We start from the raw sequence: 20437 nt of genomic DNA on the forward strand, positions 1-20437 counted from the left end.
GACTTTCCGTCTTTGTCTGTTAGTATTTGTCGCAGCTGCAGGCCACATGTTTACTGTTTCAGGATTTTCTTTTCATCTCAGGAACATCGAGGACATTTCTTTAAACCGAACTCTCACTCATTGCAATTTCATTTAAAGCTCTTACATTGACTACTGCTTGTATTCCATATCTCATATCAGAATTGTATTCACACTTAAGCAGGGTACATAAGTGGTCAAAACACAATTCCACCCTGGACTTTCATAAAATCAAATGTCCATGAATTAAAACATCAAATAAAGAAACTATAGAAGTGAGCAAAAACGCTGAGTTTAGAAATAAAGTTAAATTTGATATTATTTTTATTTCACTATATTTGAACCAATGATTTTTGCTTGTACAGACTGAAAGAAAACATTGTGCAGTTATAGTTCACATCAGCACCACCAAATATCTTATAGACACACATGAAATACAGAATTGTTTACATGGGTTGTGAAAATATGTAACACACGTGTTTACAAACATGATGTTGATGACAAACAATGAAAAAGAAAAAGACCCAAACCGGTTGTACGAGAGCGAACAAACTCAAATAACAACTTCCTTTACTATTCAAATAAAAATGTGGAATTTCTTTTTCCACTTTTTATTGTTCCCCTCATATAAGTCCATAACATAGAAACATGACATACATTAAAACTAAATTATATTAATTTAATAAGTTACAGCGAATAGGTAAGAAAAAAGAGAAATACAAACAAATTTGCTAAAAAAGCATTGACATGAGGTGAAATTGGTGGTGCCTGGCGGGAGCGGTGGGATTACAGTGGGTCAGTGGGGGTTAATTAAACGGAAGAAAAAAACGTTTTAGTTCGTATAATGCTATCTTGGTTTCTTTTTTTAGTTCAATTACTTTTATTACTGTTGTCACTATGAGGATGTTGCACTGTAAACTGAAGTTTGGTTCATGCACGTCAGATACAGTATAAAAATATGGAATTTCTGAGAGTTTCATTTAAAAAAATTGCAATCATATAGAAATGAGGCTTTCCTCATTATTGGTTGTGTATGTTGAGCTTCCCCAGATCGCCCGTCCTGCTGCAGCGATTATCTTAACAATCTTTTTCTTAATTGTGCCTCAGTTTCACCGTGTTTTAATTATTTCAATATTTTATCGTGTTGAGTTCTGAAAGGTATTTTTAACCATCTGTTCATTAACCAGTCAAGGTTTAGCTTTCAAATGTGACTGTTCCCACCTCCTACAGGGAATTATAAAAACTATTAAAGCTCCACTATGCAGAATCTAAACATCATTAATTGACATACTGTGAAACATGAAGAGCAAAAACCATCAGATCAGGCTTTTTGATGAACATTTGTGCTGCTCTGAAAAACCCTGTGAGACACCGTATATTGGTGATGTATTTCTCTCAGACCCAACGAAATGACTTTCAATAAAGACTAATAAATTTGTCTGGGATACAAAACAAAAAACAAAAACAAAAGAAAAACACCCGGGGTTTTTTCCGGGGTGCATTCAGGCTAAACATATTTCCACATTAATGTGCTGAAGCTTTTAAATTCAAGAAAGGAGCAGGGAAGGTCACTGTTGTGATGAGCAAATTTATCTTCCCATATTGAGCAGGATTACAGCCACTGTGGGTCAACAAACAAAAGAGGCTGCAGCAGCAGCAAACATCCTTCCATCTAACTCGGGGGCGGATAAACAGCCAGAGACCACGAGCCACAGAAAAATGACGGAGGAACTACAAACAGCCACATCATAATACAAATAAATGTCCTCCGTCACTCTGACGAGAAATGATAAAGTGAAAAAACATACATAATGTACAACAGATCTCCATATGGAATTTGAAAAGTTAGACAACAGTTGTCAAGGTGAGGATTTACAGCATAACAGGAATAGTTTCCTCCCCTCAGCCCACACAAATGTACAGGGACCGTCTGCAAATTGCAAAACTGCAAATATCGCTGTTGTGGTTAGGGTTAAAGCAGGGGTGTCAAACATGCGGCCCGGGGGCCAGAACCGGCCCACCAGACGATCTAATCCGGCTGCCATGTGATTTTTTTTTTTTAAAGTATAAAAATGAAAACTGACAGAGGCTGATCTAAAAACACTAGATTGGAAAAAATGACATTGAAAACCACCCTTGGTCAGAATTTGACTCCCAACATTAAAGCATCTGTGGAGGTCAGATAATGCAACACCTTTCACAATAAAACAATGAGTCCAACTTATGTGAAGTGATACTTTAGACACGTAAACTCAAAACAACTTCCAGATGATGACAAATTGTTTTAATCCTGAATAAAAATACGATTTCCAGATAAAGGTGACGGAGGTTTTTGTTTTGCAAATATAATAACATCTGATTTCCTTTAATATGTATATTTCAGAATAGACTGGCAAATTCTTGCAGTTACAAAAGGATGAAAAGAAGGAAAGACTTTGCATTTGTCCGTATCTGCAGTTTAACATGTGATGTTTGACTTGTTGGGCCTCCAGAGGTCAGATCAGGTTGATGTGGCTCCTCAACTGAAATCAGTTTGACCCCCTGGGTTAGATCAAGTGAGGGCTCCAGTGAACACCAGTCACATTATCATGTATTTCTGTGGTATTTGTCTTCGCTTGTGCAGCGGTGTGTAATTTGGGGACGATCCCTGCTCACCGGCCACACACCTCAGATGATTCTGCTGCTCCAAAGAAAACGACTTCTGACCAGAACGAGCTTGAAGCACGTCGTCTTTCTCACACCAATGTGTGTGTTCATGACATGGTGTTACAGAGTCATCGATGCTGGAACTCTACAAGAGCAGGACAGATGTTGCTTCATGGCGCTGTGCTCTGAGTGATGCGTTGAGCTGCGAGTAGAGAACATCAGAAACAGACGGTGGACTGTTCAGTGGTTCACACCAAGCAGAGCTCCAGGCCACCAGTACTTCACTAGACAAACCCAGAGACACAGACTGGCACATTCACACCTACAGGAATTTCTTTTTTTTATCACCGATTAACATAAAACACAGGATTTTGGGCGGCTGCATGACAGTTACTGGTTTATTAATTGTTTTTACAAAATTATATTTCTATGGAGGAGGTGGTAAAATGTAGACTTTAGTTGATTAATCGCTGGCTTCACGACTGTTTACCAATAACAGGAACATTACATCATAGACACACACACACACAATTTCTCGATTCTTTTTTTTTCCATTTATCTCAAATTTTCAAGGATGAACTGATCAGGGGTTCATATTATGCAAAATTCACTTTCTAGAGGTTTTCCAGCAGTACTAGTCGTCTCTATACCAGGACCAACGTCCCAGAAGAGAAGACAGTGTGTCCTCTCTCTCTGGATTGTTCCAGGTTTTAAAAAGTGTGTTGCTCCAACCAGCCAATCAGAAATCAAACCCTATAAAGTGTCATCGGGGGTTTAGCCAATCACAATCAAGGTAGGCTCTTCCCCTTTGACTCCTCCCACAATCAGGCAGCTCTGCTCTGGCACATGGCACCACGAGAGGAAGAACTTCCTCCTCTTCCCATAGATGGGCGTGTGTGGGCGGAGCCAGTCCAGCTCACACAGACACAGCAGATTCTGAATGCAGCTCCTATGATGTAATATTTAAATGGAGGAGAATCAAGGAAAAGCTGGATTTGGAGCAAGAAACATTGAATATAATGTTTTAGGACCAACGAGACCATGTGACAGTGTTGAAAAGCAGAATAATGTGACTCCTGTAACGATCAGAGCAGCTGAATACCAACAAAACTCCAGAATTACCTGCATCTGTACTGAAACAACTTCTTTATGACCATTTATAGTGACTTTTCTCAGACAAAAAGTCTTTTTTTCTCTCTGTAAGTTTGATCTGAGAAGAAGAAAAAAGAAGTAAATTAAGAAGTAGAATGTCACTCTCCTCAGGTTTATGTAAACTGTGACACTGGAAACACGCGTTTTCAACAAGTTTCCATATGAACGACGTTTCCTTCTCACCGTCCCCCCAGATCCTGAGCGGCGTGATGCTGGAGGTGTTGTCTGAAGACTTCCCAGAATCCTTCACGGCCGAGGTGCAGATGGTGTGGACCAAACTGATGGGGGCGCTGTACTGGCACGTGACGGGGGCCTACACGGAGGTGGGCTGGCTGCAGGTCTCCAGCTCGGCGGTGTGAAGGACGAGGGCGAGGGAGGAGGAGGAGAAGAAGAAGAAGAAGGGGTGGAAGGAGTTTCCAGTGGACTTAACGAGACGAGAGGGAAAATGTGAAACGTGTGTTTGTGTGAAACGACGTTCGGCTTCACGGAGGTCGGCTCGCATTAACGTGGTAATCTGTGCAACGTCGTTCTCCATTTCGGCGCCGAGCCTCTTGGCCGAACTTCCCAGAGGTCAGTGGGCCACCAGACGATGTCGCCGGACGTCATTAGACTCTTCCCGCTGTTAGTGCTAGCTTATGTGCGTGATGCTTTGGTGTGTGTCTTTAGCAAAAAAGAGGCTCTCACTGCTAATATCCAGTCAACACTTTTTCGTGTAGCATGAAATCTCTTTTAAACAGCCGTCGAGTGTCAAGACGCGTGAACCCCAAACGTTTTAGTGGATTGGTGGTTGAGGTGGACGACGGCGCCTCAGCCCCCCCTGCAGCCCCCCTGCAGCCCCCCCTGCAGCCCCCCTGCAGGCCTGTCAAGTTTCTCATTCCTTCAAAACACAGAGTAACCAGAGATTCCTGGCCTCGGCCAAGGCTCGGCATAGACACAGTGAAATGACCGCCTTTTTTCATTTATTTAGTTTGGTGATCACAAGATAAGATAATATACTGTACAGCCAAATGAACATTTTCTAATCGGAAACAATTATTTAGCTCCGGATCGCCAACAAAATGTAGTCGGTTCTTCATTTGATCAAAATGTACCTGCGTACCGTTTTTCATGAAGATCTGCTCATGAGTTTCTGAGATATCTTGTTAACAGACGCAGCTGGTTTTACAACCTCCTTGGTGGAGGCGATAAAATACCGATATCTGTATATCTCAAACCTGTTTAGGTATATCTATTTTTCTTTTTCTGGTCCTTAGATGCTTTAAAAGTATATTGGCAGCATTATCTCACATTTATACTCTTGTTGAATAAGTTCAAAAGCATTTTGACATTTTATTTTGTTGTTTCATAAAATCTGTCCAATTGATTTGTGAAATTATGAAGAGCAAAAAAATAGAATAACGTAAGTTTACATTGTATTTACAGATGATCTCCTCCAGAATGCATTAAACATTTCAAACCATCAGATTGTGGCAGCAGGTTTAGGGAAAACAAATTATGTTTTGGGAAAAAAGAAAAGGGGATTCAATAAATTATTATCACACACACAATCAATCTATCTGACTTACCTAAATATGATTTCATAATGTGAATAAAATCATGGACAAAATACTGGAATCGTGGCTTGAAAACATATTAGATGGTATAAGAAGCCATTAGAACATCAGAGAGCCCAACTAAAGTCACAACGGCCATAAAGGGGAAATAAATGCTTTATTACTCCAATATTCAAGTTCAGCAAGTGAGTTTATCTATGAGATTCACTGTTAAAATCTTGTGACAGCAATTCTGAATCTGTCAGTTGTTTATATAAACCAAGTGTCATTATATAATGTCCAGTGAGGACCATTGACATCTCTAAGGCGAAAATTGATTGGAAAAAAGTCAGAAACCGAACAAATCAAGTCAGTAAAAATCTCAAATTAGGGAAAAAAAGATTATTTAGTCACAATTGAACACAAAATTCATCCTGGCCTTGTCCATGCCCGGGGTTCAGGAGAACTCAGATTCATATATGTGCATGTGATTCAGAGAGCTAAAGAAGAGATTGTTGGAATCCTGAAGAGATGCTTAACATACCATAAATAATCAGAATACTATGAATTGCATTGACATTGGTTCACAAGCGATTTTATTTTCTGACCTTCCTATTGTCCATGAACATATCTCCCATAATTACACAAAAGAAACACATTCACTTTGTCAGCTTATATCTTAAATGTGCCGCACTGAAGCTTGGCAGGTCTGCCGCGACGCTTAAACTCATGTCAGTCTAAGGTCGTGTTTTAATGAGCTGCTGGGGCCGAGGGGGCATGTCTCTGTCGAAATGTTGCAGATTATCACTTTAATTTAATTTCTGTGAAAAGGAGAACGCGTCGCAGTGTTGCTGATAGCAGGACGAGCGGTTTGGAAGAGGGAGGATTTTTCAGGGGGGCGGTTGGTTGTTAAAGCCCCGGCTTCAGGACCATGGAGCTGCTGACTGTTAATAGATCCTCCTTGTGTCCTCCTACAGTATATCCTCATGTCCGGGGGCCCCGGGCCCCTTTATCTCTCTACTTAATGTCTTGTTTAACTTTACTGAGATGTTGTTTGTATCGGTGTACGGTGGGCAAAGGCGCACATACTCTCCTGCCGCTGTTTACAACTCGCCGGTTGACGACAGCTGTCTTTACTTTGCCGTTAAGTCTCGACTCGCGACGACGCTTCTCTGTTTTCATATCGCCCGTCACTTGGCCAGTCTCACGTTTAAACTGGAGCTGGAAGATGGCAGCAGGTGGACGCCCTCGGCAACCACGCACATCCATACACAGGATTATACTAATATTTACAGGACTGTCAGCTCGTTTACCTCTTCAATCCCCATCAGCGTGACGCGCTGCTTTAAAGGTTCCATTAAAGGCTTTACAGACCCACCAGGAAGTCGTCCGCTCTGCGCTGCCGGGCTGGAAAACATGTTCAGGAAACGTAGAAGCTCCTCAATGTGGCTTCTTTGCTCCCAAAAATGTATTGGGATTTCTTTAGATTTGTTTCTTCCATAGCGCTGTAGCCCAGGTCGTCTTCACCTTACTTCACCTTACTTCACCTTACTTCAGCTTACTTCAGCCAGCTGCCAGTCCCGCTCCACTCAACTCCCAAACATACCTCGCAAATCTGCTTAGGATGGACATTTGATCCAATCTCGGCTTTGCATCTGCTCCGTTGACGTCCAGCGTCTCCCATCTGACCCCCGCCAGCGTCAGCGTCTGGCCTTAACGAGGAGGTAATGAGTCTCCTCTCCTCCTCATTCGGTCATTCATCTACTGCAGCTTCCCATTGCCTCTGGTGGGATGCATCGCGAGGGGACAAAAACAATTAAGACCGGACAGATGGGTCCCAAAGCAATCACCCCGCCGGTGGCCATTCACAGCCCCCGTCCAGAGAAATCTCTTTCATTGACTTGAGAACGAGTTCAGTGGGCTCAAGAATGACGAGCTAAAACTGTTCCCCAATCGAAGAGACACATTTTGGTGAGTGGTTTTACAAAACGTGTCCCTTCATGATTTCTACTGTTGAAGGAAATTTACCTTAACGAAAAGGGCTTATTTAATTTTTTTCTGTTAAATCTGTCTATCTAGATTCTTTGAGTCAACGAAGTGAAGGGTGAGAAATTATTTATTCTTTATTTGACTGTTTTGCCTAATCACAAGAACTTTTCATCATCTTTAAATTCTATTAAGCACGCAGCCGTCAAATTGACCTTATTAGAGAGCAAACAGGATGAATCTGAACGGCGACTCAGTGCACACAGTCAAAATAACATCTGATATAAAGTGAGGCTCACATGGAAATAACAAATGCGATAAAACTGATCACAACGGCAACCTACAGCCAGGAGGGGGTGGAGTCAGGAACAAACTGCACAGCGATCACAATATATCGACAGGAAGGGAAACGGGCAGCCCGAGCTAGCCAGCAGAGGAAAACGAGACACAGCGGGAACAATAAAGGGGTGGAGCTTATCAACACAGGGAAAGCACAGAAGAAGACGTATTCGGACAAAGTACTGGGACAAAGTAACTGCAACAGAAAAAGCTCAAACACCCAGCGGACGTTGAACCAAACAGCAGCAGCGACGCCTTCCCACTGCTTGACCGCCACATGAGAGATATGACTTAGGCTCCGCCCCCCACGCCACAGGGCTTCCATTCTGACTTTTTTTGCTGGGAGCCGATTTTTTGGGCGTGATCATTTCAAATGTGATCTGCCGTCTGAACCAGCCTGTGTAGGAATTGTGTTAAAACCATAAAACTAATATATGTGTAATAAAGAACACGCCATAAACACACAAAGGCACAAAACAAACGAGGGGAAAGGGAAACAGAGTTTGGCTCCCCCCCAGGGGGATAACGCCGCATCTGGCAACACAGGTCAGCGTGGAGATCCATTTTCTTGTGGTTGTTTAAAACGAGCCGACAGAATCTAGACGACAAGACGAGGGGAAGCAGAAGGAGAAGGAGGTGAAGAGAGCAGTCCGTCAGTCACACGTCCATGACGAAGCAGGCGCGTGGAGAAAAACAGATATTGGAGCCACACATGATGGAGTCCCTGGTCTGGCGTGAAAAAAAAAATCAAAGTTGGCAGTTTCACACAGAAACAAATCTGTGAGTAAATAAGAAAAATCGGAATTGGGTTGTATTTCCCTGCAGTGTGAACGAAAACAAAGAAATCTAAACTCTCCGGACGACGGGGATTTTTGGTCCCAAATCAAGTCTTTTCTTATGGTTTTTTTTGAGTGGTAATACATATCGGCTCGTTGTCTTCGCAATGTGGTTTTAAATGGAAAAACAAGAGTTTGGATTCCACTTTTTTGGGAACACTAGTGTGTGAATATTTCTAAATACGTCCAGCGAGATGTCGCGGCAGTTCAAGCCACGTCCAGGAACAAACCCGTTGATCTCAAAAGCCTTTTCTCGTTGATCTTCCCGGCCCTTATCGTGTTTCTCAAACTGACAACATCTTCATCTCTTCATTCTCACGTGATTAAACTGCTCTGGGACGATGTTTATTACCCTCAGATAACCACATAACTCAAGTTGTTCATCTCGACTTTGCCATCTTGAGATAATGAGATTGAAACAATAATTAAAAGCACGTCTTCGGCATTTGTGAGCGCCGGCTGTTTGCGCTCGGCTCCCGCAGAAGTTTATTAAAGCCCCCCCCATTGAAGCGCCATCCCTCCATGCTGAGGCGGAGAGTCGTGAGCCGGCGTCACGCAGAGGGCACGCACACGGGCGTCAAACGAGCCTCGGCGTGAACCACTTCCACTTTTGGCCCGACTCTCTCCGGAGGTGGCGGAGCTGTTGTCACAGTCACAAACGAGCCGTCGTGAAAACGCACCGCCGGTCCTTCCTCCTCTCCGTCCTGACTTCTGACTTCTCTCAAACGCTCAGCAGCCGGGGGTCCGGATCTATTTATGCTACACAAACTTCCTCTGACGTCTTGTTTATTTTAATGCTGCCGGCGGTGAAAGTGATCCACAAATACACCGTGAGCCGAGCGCTAACGAGGCGGCGGGTCAGGTGACCCCCGCCGTCTGCGTCGCCTCACACACCGACACACGATTATGTGCAGACACACACCCAATTACCCGCACCCGCTCTCCTCGCCGTCGCACGTGGTCGGACATGCCGCCGCATGCCGAGTGCGCCGCAGCAGCTCTTTTTCCAATAAACGTTTTCAGTCGAAAATCTGACTTTTTTTTTTTTTTTTTTTTGTTCTCGTTCTCTCTCTTTTTCAGCAAGTAAGGGCGTCAACGGCTTACCTGCAACTAAACTGTGTGTTTTTGTTGTGAAACGTTTCCGTCCAATCCGTTGAGAAGTGGGGACTTTATATTTTTCTAAGTATATTTCCGAGGAAGGTTCTGTGTGTTTCAATACTGTGTATGCATACGTCATCGTGTACTGCGCTGTTGTCGGGAGCGAGTGCAGTGGCTTTGTAGTGTTTTGAGCATGTTTGCACAGACTTGTACCTTGGCAGACCTGGTGAAATAAATAATGACCATCAATAAAATATACTTGTAAATTTGCCTGTCCTTGATGTTTTCATTTTGTTTGCTACAGACAGAATTGGGCCTCGTGTTGAAACTGAAGTCTCAAATCTCAAATCTCAATTTTCCACGTTGCATAACGAGAGGTCGGCCGCCGCCGTACCTGCTCCAGCACCTTTACGACTTTTCTTAACCGTTATTAAAGTTTTTATTATACTTTTATATGATTTTCACCATGACACATTCTGATTCTATCAAATCAGGTCAGTTTATCATCATTTTATTTATGTTTTATCTTTCATGTGCCTTAATTTTCTTCTTTTAAAAAAATCAGTAGTTATAAATAAAGTCATATAGTTCATTTTGTGTGTTCTAGATTTTTATTTCTATCCTTCCGTCCTCTGAAAACTCTTGTTTTGATGCAGAACAGGTACTTCAAACATTTCACTGCACATTATTCTATGCATAATTGTTGCTTGTGACAAATAAAAAGACTTTACTTGATTTGTCCAGAGAACCAGTCGTTTCCTGCAGCCGGTCTGTCGGCAACCTTAACATCTGCATCGACTTCACCTGGAAATGTTGTTTGCATTCATATTTGGTCCACAATGTCATCCAAAACTAAACACAGCTCGGTGAAGAGGGCAAAGTAAGGCGACTGATCGTGGGACGAAATCACAACTAACAGTCCAAAGCGACAGGAATCAAATAGGAAACTTGTCAGGAGAATTTCCTGGTCTAAACCTCAGGAGACAGAATACACAGGAGATCAGACTGAGAGACAACTTTATTACATTATTCTTGCAAGAAGAGACAATGTCACAGTACAACTTTTGCGTGATTATCCAGGAGTTTGTCGACCTTCTTAAAGGCTGAACTGTTCCTGCACTGCAGACGCTGAAACTTACAAAAAGTAGCACTGAGGATCCAAAAGTACTGACACAGGTCTCATGTACTACTGTCATGCCTGCTTGTCTGTCTGAGTGCACGATTGTATAGGAAACACCACTTTACAATGGAAAAACTGCCCCAGATGTCAACAGCAGCACCAATCTAATCCAGAGAAAGTAAAAAAAACTAGCATCACCATCACTAGATTAAATCATCCTGCTGTAAAATGCTGCACAAAACCTTTGTTGGTCTGAGTTACATCATCATTTCTGCTGCTGTCTTTTTCTTCTTCTACTCAAAAGGCCCTGAAGCAGGTCTGCTATGGTATCATCCCATCTTGCTGTTCAATCAGCCTCCATCACTCCAGAGCAGCAGATCATAACAGAGTCATCGCCACCTGCCCATGAGCCAAGCAGTCCAGCTCATTTCAATGACGACACCAAGACCAGCACTAGAAACTCTGCTGGCCCTGAGGAGGTCCGTCAATAACACATCACCCTCTGATTGGCTGATGGTCCTGTCACTCAACATTTTAACCCAATAGCAGGTCCAGCTTCCATCAGAGGGCAGCAGTGAAGTTACTGCTGGTCTCCAGCAGAGGAAAGGAGCTGTGATGCGTTTAGAGGACGTAGGAGATTTGAGCTCCACAGAATAGAGCCAGTCGTCTTCTGGATAAAGTTGCTGAAGTCATTCATTGATTCCAGGCACAGATTTCAGAATCACTTTTTAATGATTAAAAACAAAGAAAAATTATTTTCACCAGGGCAGCAGCCTGACCGCACACCACCCGTTAATATGGATACTAAGTGTGTCCATGTAAATGTGTGCGAGTGTCGGGAAAATGTGTTTTGGGTTTATTAATTCACAAAAATATAGTGTATTATATGCAAGCATACCTCATCCATTTATCACCTTCTCATCTTGTTAAGAGCTGGAGCCCAGCTTCATTTACAATGATCTTAATAAAGCTTCACATTTCCTCAGTTCATTACTTGGTTTTTCATCGCGCACTAAAAAAAATCTAATAAGAAAAAAAAAAGCAAAGTATGAAAAGAAATTTAATAAGACCTGAAGCTGTTACTAAAATAAAATGTTAAAGAGAGGCCTGGGAATGAAGCTCAAAGAATGCAAGTTTGAAGGGGGAAAAAAAAAAAGTGTTGAGCGTTTCAGAAGCGCAGCGCGAAGAAAACGAATGCAGTTTCTCCACGGGAGGTTTGAAAGGTTCATAACATGGCGGCAGATCAAAAATGTAATTTCACCCTGAAAGCGATCGGAGCTTCATAAACCACAAAAACCCTCTGAAATCAATTCTTGGCCGCTTGCGAAGCGGGAGCAGGGATCGGCGGCCCGGCGTGATGAGTTCCACGCTCCCGCGTTCGCCAAGATCACAGCGGCAGAAACGCGGGAGAGTGGATTTCATTTTTTCAACAAACCAGCAGGCTTCCTCTCCGTCCTTGATTCTTGCTTGAGCCCGACTCCGCTATTTAAATATCGTCATTTAAACAAAAGTCCTGCTCAAGATGAAGGTGAACTTGACCCAGATAACCCGGCTCGGCTCGGCTCAGCTCGGCTCGGCTCTCCTGCCTGCAGGTAGTCAGCAAAGATAGAGCCCGCGCTTGGCAGTCCCACTGTTTCACGAACAAGAGATAATTAACTGGAATGAGATGTAAATGTTTTTAATCAATGATTAATGGTTGCCTGTTCGGTGCGTCGCTCCGGGCGAGGCTCCAGTGGGAGGCTCATGCAGGGAGGAAGACGCTCATTTCTCAAATCCATACGGTAATTTATTCAAACCCTGACATCTTACTATTAAGTGGCTGAAAAGACTTTAATATATCTCTTATCTGCAGGCTGGTGGCGGCAGTGGAACGTGGCGGTGAACATCTATTTTCAGTCCGGGGCTTTCGGGGTCGCGCTCTATGGAGTTTGCTCATTAGAACAGACTTATTAATTATTATTATATGTAGGATGAGACGCTGTTCATCGTCTGTCTGTAGATGATGTGTCAGGTTTTGATGTTTTGAAGCGTGTGTGTCTCCAGGGCGGGGTGAGGATGGGCTCTTGTGAATCTTCCTGTGGGTGTTTGAGGGGAGGCGCTGGATTCCTGGTGATGTGCCTCTCACCCACTGCACTTCCTGACTCCTCTCCAAGTCACAGCTGTGTAAATGATGCTCGTTGCGTCCGCTTGACCGAATTGGAGACTTTAAATAGTAAATCGGTGTTATTAATGCTACCTCTCTTCCTTCGTTCGCCCTGTGATGAAGCGATGGATGCACTGATTTAAATACTGGGGCGTGTATCTGTTTTTAATTAAAAAACAAAAATAACAAAACAAACAACACTTGCCTGTATTTTGAGTTCTGACAGAAACAATATTTAAGAATCGATTATCACCGCCTTCTCCCTGCAGCGGCGACAGGTGAGTGTCAGAAAATAGTTGTTTTTTTCCCACCAGCATTTCCACCGCGCCCAGCGTGAACGACAGGACATTGACTTGTCACCATGGCGACACATCTTTCCCACTGCTGCACATTGTCATATCCATGCAGGGCTGCTAACCTGAGTTCAACACGTCCCCTGGAACGCGCGTGCACACACACACACACACACACACACACACACACACACACACACACACACACACACACACACACACACACACACACACACACACGCACACACACACACACACACACACGCACACACACACACAGTATTCTGCTATATCCAATCTATGGCAGCGAGAGTTTCTGCAATACGTGATCTACATAGTTTAATTTAATCCAGAGAGCTCACAGACACACTGATGCGTCGCCGCTGCAGCCGGCAGGTGACGACTTGCTGGGATCCATCAGGTGACGTGAATATAAACGAGCCCCAGATGAAGACGAGCAGCTTGTTTGTGTCCCGGGTGACTCGGAGTGAGCTGGAAACAAAAGTCCAACCTGTCGTGAGCCACCTTCATGATTCAAAATGTCGAAGCTGTGCACACGAGTCCTTTCACAGCAGTTTACATGTACAAGAGGCGCCCCGGCATTCAGGCCTCCGTCCCGATGGTGGGAAGTTCCTGTGGCGCAACGTGAGCTGATCGTGTCCGAGGCAGTGCGACTACATGTGGAATAACTATTTACATTGAAACGACCACAACAAAAGGAAAGCCAGTTATAGTAACTAATTATTATGGCGAATTTATTAACATAGTCGGGCGCTGACACCTTGATTTATGGGATTATTGATCTTACTCTGTGTATTTCCTCACACCAGGTAGATAAACATGACAAACAGTCAGATCATGCACTTTGACTTTTGAGCATATCACGATAAAAACCTGTAATAATTAGTGACTTGGTCTCATTTCACAGGTTTGTTGTCCGTCTCTGTTGTCACCACATCATATGAACGATTCAAAAGCTACATTTCACTTATCAACACTAATTTCATCTTCAGCTGACTTGAGAAATCAGCCTCTCCTGCTTGAGTTACTGTTTTTTTTTTTTTTAACGTGGACATAAAATGTTTCTCTTCTTTATACTGATTCAATCTACATCACCTGCAAACACATCCACTTTAAATTCTAGTGAAACATCAGGAGTGAAAGTCATGCCTGGGAACTCCTGATGCAGACTGTTTGCTCTCACTGTTTTTGTTTTATCCCTTTAATAACAACCAAGTAATGATGCTGTTGTGTCGTAGCTTCACCAGTCTTGTTTAGGTATTTATCCTGCAGATACCTGACTGTTTTATCGGTACACGATTGAACAAAATGCACATTTCCTGTTCTCCTTGGACTTTTTTTTATTTCTGGCCAGACTTTGTTAGTTACTGCTGTTTTGGGCCAGGGGACTCAATTCACGCTCGTCTGTCCCCGTGAATGCAAAATGAATCGTGGCGTTAAAACGGAGAATCCTGGGAGCAAGCTGCTCCACATGATCCTACATTTGCTTTAAAAAAAAAAAAATACATGAATTCTACGTGAAACACAAACAGCCGCCCCGCGACACTTAAAGCGCCGGTTAGCAGGCGGCAGCGCGGCTCTCCATCACCGCGGCGCTCGAGAGGAGGCCTGAAGAATTTTTCCAATTAGGAGGCAGGAGCTCGTCTCGGAGCTGCAGATGAGATGCACGGCCACATCGCTGCGACTTGACATTCCCCGCAAGCCACTTGTGTGAACCTCCATCTGTCTGCCGTCCACGCACCGGAGGCTTGGCGGCGGAGCGGCGACAGCCGAGCCGCGGAGGCTGTGCCGGAGAGGGATGTTATGGCTGGATCGAGAACGTCCACGTCCTGCTGGCTCCGAGAAATAACCCCCCGCCTAATGAGACGGATAACGGGCGGGCTTAGGATCTGATTTGTGCGTGTTTGTGCGCAGTTATTGCCACTCTCCGTCTTCATGACGATTATGCAGACACAGAAGTCAGCCTTACAGACTGCCAGAGACACACATATGAGGATTTGATCAGTTTGTACGTGTTCCATGCTGTAACGGCTGGATCTGAGCCCACGCGAGCAGGAGAAATGGTCTGAAAGACGCTGAAAAGACGCCTCGGCCTTCCGTCTGAACGCCGTCAAAACTTGGTAGAAAAGCCGTCTTTTTAAAAGACGACGTGTCTTTTACATCCATCCTTCCATCTTCTACACTGTTTATCCTGTTCAGGGTCGCCAGGCGACATTATCCAGCTCGTCCCGTTGGTCCTAAAGCGTATTCAATGTTTAGTGACCCCAACCCAGCCTGATTGTGGGAGGAGCCAAACAGAGGATTGCGATTGGCTAAACCCCCAATGACACTCTATAGGGTTTGATTTCTGATTGGCTGGTTGGAGCGACACACTTTTTAAAACCTGGAACAAGCCAGGGAGAGAGAGGACACACTGTCTTCTCTTCTGGGACGTCGTTCAGGTGTGGAGACGATTAGTACTGCTGGAAAAACCCAATATGAGCCGTTTAACCACCTTGCAGGCAGCGAGCAGGGGCAGCATGGCCACATCTGAATATACAGGGGAGGATTAGAACCAAAAAAACTCTTTAATCCCTCACTTTTTTTTTTTCAGAAAGTGGCTTGAATTCATTGATTTAGTTAGATTCTCAGTCACAATCCTGACATCGAAGTCGTAATAATTTCTTTTTTTTAAGGTGACCCTAATCTAATCTAAGCAACAACTTATACGACTTGCTTATAACATAATACGAGACACTTGCACAGGAAAATAGGGATAATATGTGAAAAACGTTTTCCGCCTGTGGTTTTCAACAACTATTATTAAAACTCCCCGCAGCACATCTTTCTTTGTGTATAACGAGTTGTGCATCTAAGTCCTCGCCAGAACAAATGATTGTTTCCTTGTTGTTGCCTTTAGAAAACAGAGAAGCTTCTCTTATCTAGCAGAGTGTTTCCACCTCAAGCTAGGAACACAGAAGCCAGGAAGTCGCTCCCGTATGCATCTGGAATTGTAAAAACTAGTTCAACATCCTTCAGGGGCAAAACCTGCAGCTTTCTGATGTCTCAGTGCTCAACGTTCAGAGATGTGTACAGGAAGAAATCAAATATATCCTCTTCAATTTAGACGCTTCCTCTTTAGAGCTGCGTTTTGTTGTCTTGTCTCCTCCCGCCTCGCCTGACTGTTTCTGTGTTTGCGTGTTTTTATTGCAAATACTGTTCTTAAAGCTGCCAAATAAAGAAAGTTATTGTTTATTATCATTACATCATTATTTTAAACACCCCTTCCCCTTTTCATTAAAATTATAAAAAAAAAATAATAATAAAAGTTAAACGTCAGTTGTTCTGTTTTCAATACAGCTGCACACAGTATGACATGCTACAATTAAAAACAAAATGTGTTTTATTACAGTTTTATCGTACCTTTCTCTTCTGCCCGTTTCGGGGTTTCACTCCCTCGTCGCCTGCGGGTTATGAAGTTACAGTTTCCTGATGAATGAAATACTAATTACGAGCCAAAGCGTCGCTCCTGCTGTGATCAGCTGGAAAGCTTCAGCGCAGTTTTCCCCCTGATAAGGTTAATTCACTCTGCGTTAGCAATCCTCCGCTCCGAGGCGACGGGAACGCAGCAAAGCAGCTCACGCTTCAGCATTAACAATCCACACATGTCAATGCCGTGTGTGATTCTGGCAGCCCCGTTTGGATGGAAATGTTTAATGGAACGTTTAACCACACAAGTTCCCCAAAACTGAGTTACGGCGTTACTCTTGTGGAAGTCATTCTTGATAATCATCATTATGTGCAATTGAGATGTAATAGTCCCCCGAGGTGGCACACTGGGTTCAGCTGATTCAGTCTTAGAGGCCTGGGTTCAAATCCTTGCAGCAGGAACGTGTAAGTCACCAGTTCAGAAGCTGTGTGTCCACCGCCGTAACAGGAAGCTCCAAATCTGCAAGAAAACCTGAAAGAAATCACGCATATTTCACTCATATGACTCAAACTTCCCTCTTAATAGAATAAATATGACGACATTTGACAAATCAGGCATTATTGAAAATGAGTGTCACTTCCTTGTGTATAATCCTCTGTCTTTAATGGAGTCATATTATGCAGCTTTATTAAGTTTATTGCCCAAAATCCAGCTTTTTTTGTATTTTCAGCTATTTGAATATTGGATCTTAGGAGTTGCATTCAGAATCTGCTGTGTCGGTGTGAGCTGGACTGGCTCCGCCCACACATTTGACATTTCAAAGGGGGAGGAGCCTACCTTGATTGTGATTGGCTAAACCCCAGATGGCATTATATAGGGTTTGATTTCTGATTGGCTGGTTGGAGCAACACACTTTTTAAAACCTGGAACAAGCCGGAGAGAGAGAGAGGACACTCTGTCTTCTCTTCTGGGACGTCAGTCCAGGTGTGGAGATGATTAGTACTGCTGGAGAACCTTTAGAAAGTCAGTGTTGCATAATATGAGCCCTTTAAAGGATTACATTAATCAGACTGGGAATACAACAAACAGCGCATTTATTTAATCCTGTATTATGTTGCTGTCATCCACTCATTGAAGTTAGATTTAAATAAACTGGCAAATAAGGTGGGTCGCTTGACAACAGGTTTACTAACTCCACGTTCAGGTATATCAGGATTCATTGTGGGATTTTTAAGTATTTCTCCAGTACTTGTACTTGCACCATCACCGACAATCACAGATTATTGAAGCGGAAAGCGATTATAATGATAAATGTGGCACAGGGTGGATTAGCCGGCCCCGGCGGAGCGTTCTGAGCAGGGTAACGGGCTGCAGGTGAGCAGGCAGCTGAAGGTCCTGGCGACGGGGGGGAAGTGAGGTGAAGACCGTCAAAAAAGAAAACAGAAAGTCTGTGGGTGCTTTTCGTTTGAGATTAGGCAGTGAGTTTCTGAACCGTGCAAAAATATTTGCACACACATCACATCATGACTTAGGTGGTGCAGAGCGGCGCCGCGCCTCTGTAATGCACCATGTCATCTTCTCTAATCTGGGATTGACTAATCCCCCGATGCTCCTGATCCAGAGGGCGGGACAAACACCTGGGGACAAGTGCAAGGTTCTCCTCAGCGGAGGGGGATTCTTCTCAGCTCACGCTGACCCCCCTGCAGCGTGGTGGACGGCAGACCATGTGCACCACCATCATGGTCCTCTCCAGTCTGGCTTTTGTGCTGCGTCAGCATTTCTTCAACCGCCACAAGACGTGAGTTATCGTGTTTTGGTGATAGAAGAAAAATACAATCATGCCGATAGAATAAAGTAACAGCAGCCATTTGGTCGGACTGCTTTAGACGCATTCATCACACACCCAAACACACACACACACACACACACACACTATGGAGATTCTCCAGAAAGAAATCCCTTTAAAAACTTACACAAATGTGTTTACGACATGTCTTTGTGCTCCTCAGTGTCAATGAGGCGGTGTGCTTCACGCTCTCATTAACAAGGTCGACCGATTCAAATTGATTTTGAGTCTGAATGTCTCAGAAAGCATAGTTAGAAATCATTTTCCAGGAAATCAGCTCATCTGAATTGAATTTGTGACCTCAAGTGGAAAACATTTAGAATATGCACTTTCGGTTTGATGCAGGTTCATATTCCAAGAACTGAAGTTTTGCTGTCAGCGTGTTTTATTTTCTAAAGCACGCAGGTTTATCTGTCGTCAGGTGCTGCAAAGATTGTCCTGTTTGAGAATGCATTGCGCCGGCTGTCGTCATCCTCAGGTTGTCAGATGCGTATCTCTGCTCACTGTGATGTGTAATGAGCTGCAGCTCCTTCGCTGGAGATCCATGTCCAATGCCAGAGCATGACCAAGTGGAGATCACTGCATGAGTCACTTTCCAAGAGCCCCCCGGCCCCCCGGCCCCCCCGGCCCCCCGGCCGGCTCTGTCCTCGGATCTTTAGCTCATTATGCAGGTTCGGGGCTGGAATTCGTTCCGAGGTGACGGCCTCCGATTACTCTGAAATGTTTTTTTTGACTTTCTCTGTTCGTCGGCGCCGCGGTGGCTGTGGTGTCACTGCAAATGCCTCTTTAAATGCCAGGATTATTGTGATGCAGCTGCAGACGCAAAACACTGACGCCGAGTTAAGGTGATCTCTGAGAAGGCTGCTTTGTAGAAATGTCAGGGACACACTCTTCCGCCGGATTAACGTGTTGCTCGGCTCACATTTGGCAGTTTTATCTGCACTTCTCAAGGCTAAAGTGCGTAAAGTGAATGTTGAGAGCAGAGGGGGGCAAACTCGTTGTAGATAAAGGGAAACATTTGGTGTGAATTGGGCCAAATCAGTAACACAACTGCACAATTATACAGGTATATTTTGAAAATGCCCATATTTGATGCACTTTGGTTTTTTTTTACAAATTCAATGCAGTTCTATTGATAGTGTGCCGATGACACATGAGCAAGTATTTTAACAGGAAGATCTTATGAGCGACGTGACATGCTAAATTTTCTATTGCTTCAATGATTCTCTCTTGACACCAACGTAGTCTCACTCGCATTCACATCATGTTTCAAAGCATGTTATTTCTGCTACTGCCAAACAGTCTGTGACCCACAATGGATAAATTAGAAATTGGAAGTTGTTTTATTGACAGCAAATCACAGTCTGTACCATCAGGGGGGCTGCATCATGTTTGACACCTCTGATTTGGTGTTCATTTATTTTGATCCTGAGACTTTATATTAAAGATCACAATGTGGGGAAGTGGTTGTCTCTTTCTCTTCACAGCGAGACTGCAGCCTGTTTTGAGTCCAGCTTGTGATTTTGGGGTGGATTTCTTTAAGTTTCCATCTTCTCCCTGTGTTTCTGGTTTCTTCCAACATTTCAGAAAAAATGCATTTGAGGCGACTCAAATACTTTAGGTTGTAAATGTTCTTCCCTTCACAACAACATGGCGTAATAGGAAACCAGTTGTTTTGACATTTCAATAAAATGAGGGGAAGTGAGGTATAATTATAGCGAAAGGTTGGATCTTGACTACGAAGAGAGGAAATTGAATGTCTAATGTATCAATGAAAGGATTAGTTGTTTTTTTTCTGAGACAGTTCCAGAAAAAACTAAAATTGAAAAACAACATTTAATCTGAAATGAATTATATATAAACGTAAAGCATATGACTCAGCTCCATATCACACACTGTAAACCCAGACTCTCCTTTACATAGTACATATTAGCTGTTGTTACTAATCTTTTCAGTATTTTGCTAAAGGCGGGACCATTACTAAACAAAATGTAAATT

The 20437-nt window shown here is 43.5% G+C and overlaps 1 protein-coding gene across 1 annotated transcript in view; it reads left to right on the forward strand.

Annotated features, from left to right (window-relative positions):
- cygb2 (cytoglobin 2) overlaps positions 1-4175 on the forward strand; it is a gene marked incomplete at both ends in the record, with an annotated part of 32369 nt that extends 28194 nt beyond the window's left edge. The window contains one exon of the mRNA XM_080519924.1: positions 4011-4175. Coding sequence (XP_080376050.1) covers positions 4011-4175 — 165 coding nt within the window. The remainder of the gene's footprint in view (positions 1-4010) is intronic.
- Positions 4176-20437: the final 16262 nt, after the last annotated feature.

The sequence above is a fragment of the Blennius ocellaris genome (assembly GCF_963422515.1).
Source record: "Blennius ocellaris genome assembly, chromosome: 3".
Classification (NCBI taxonomy): Eukaryota; Metazoa; Chordata; class Actinopteri; order Blenniiformes; family Blenniidae; genus Blennius; species Blennius ocellaris.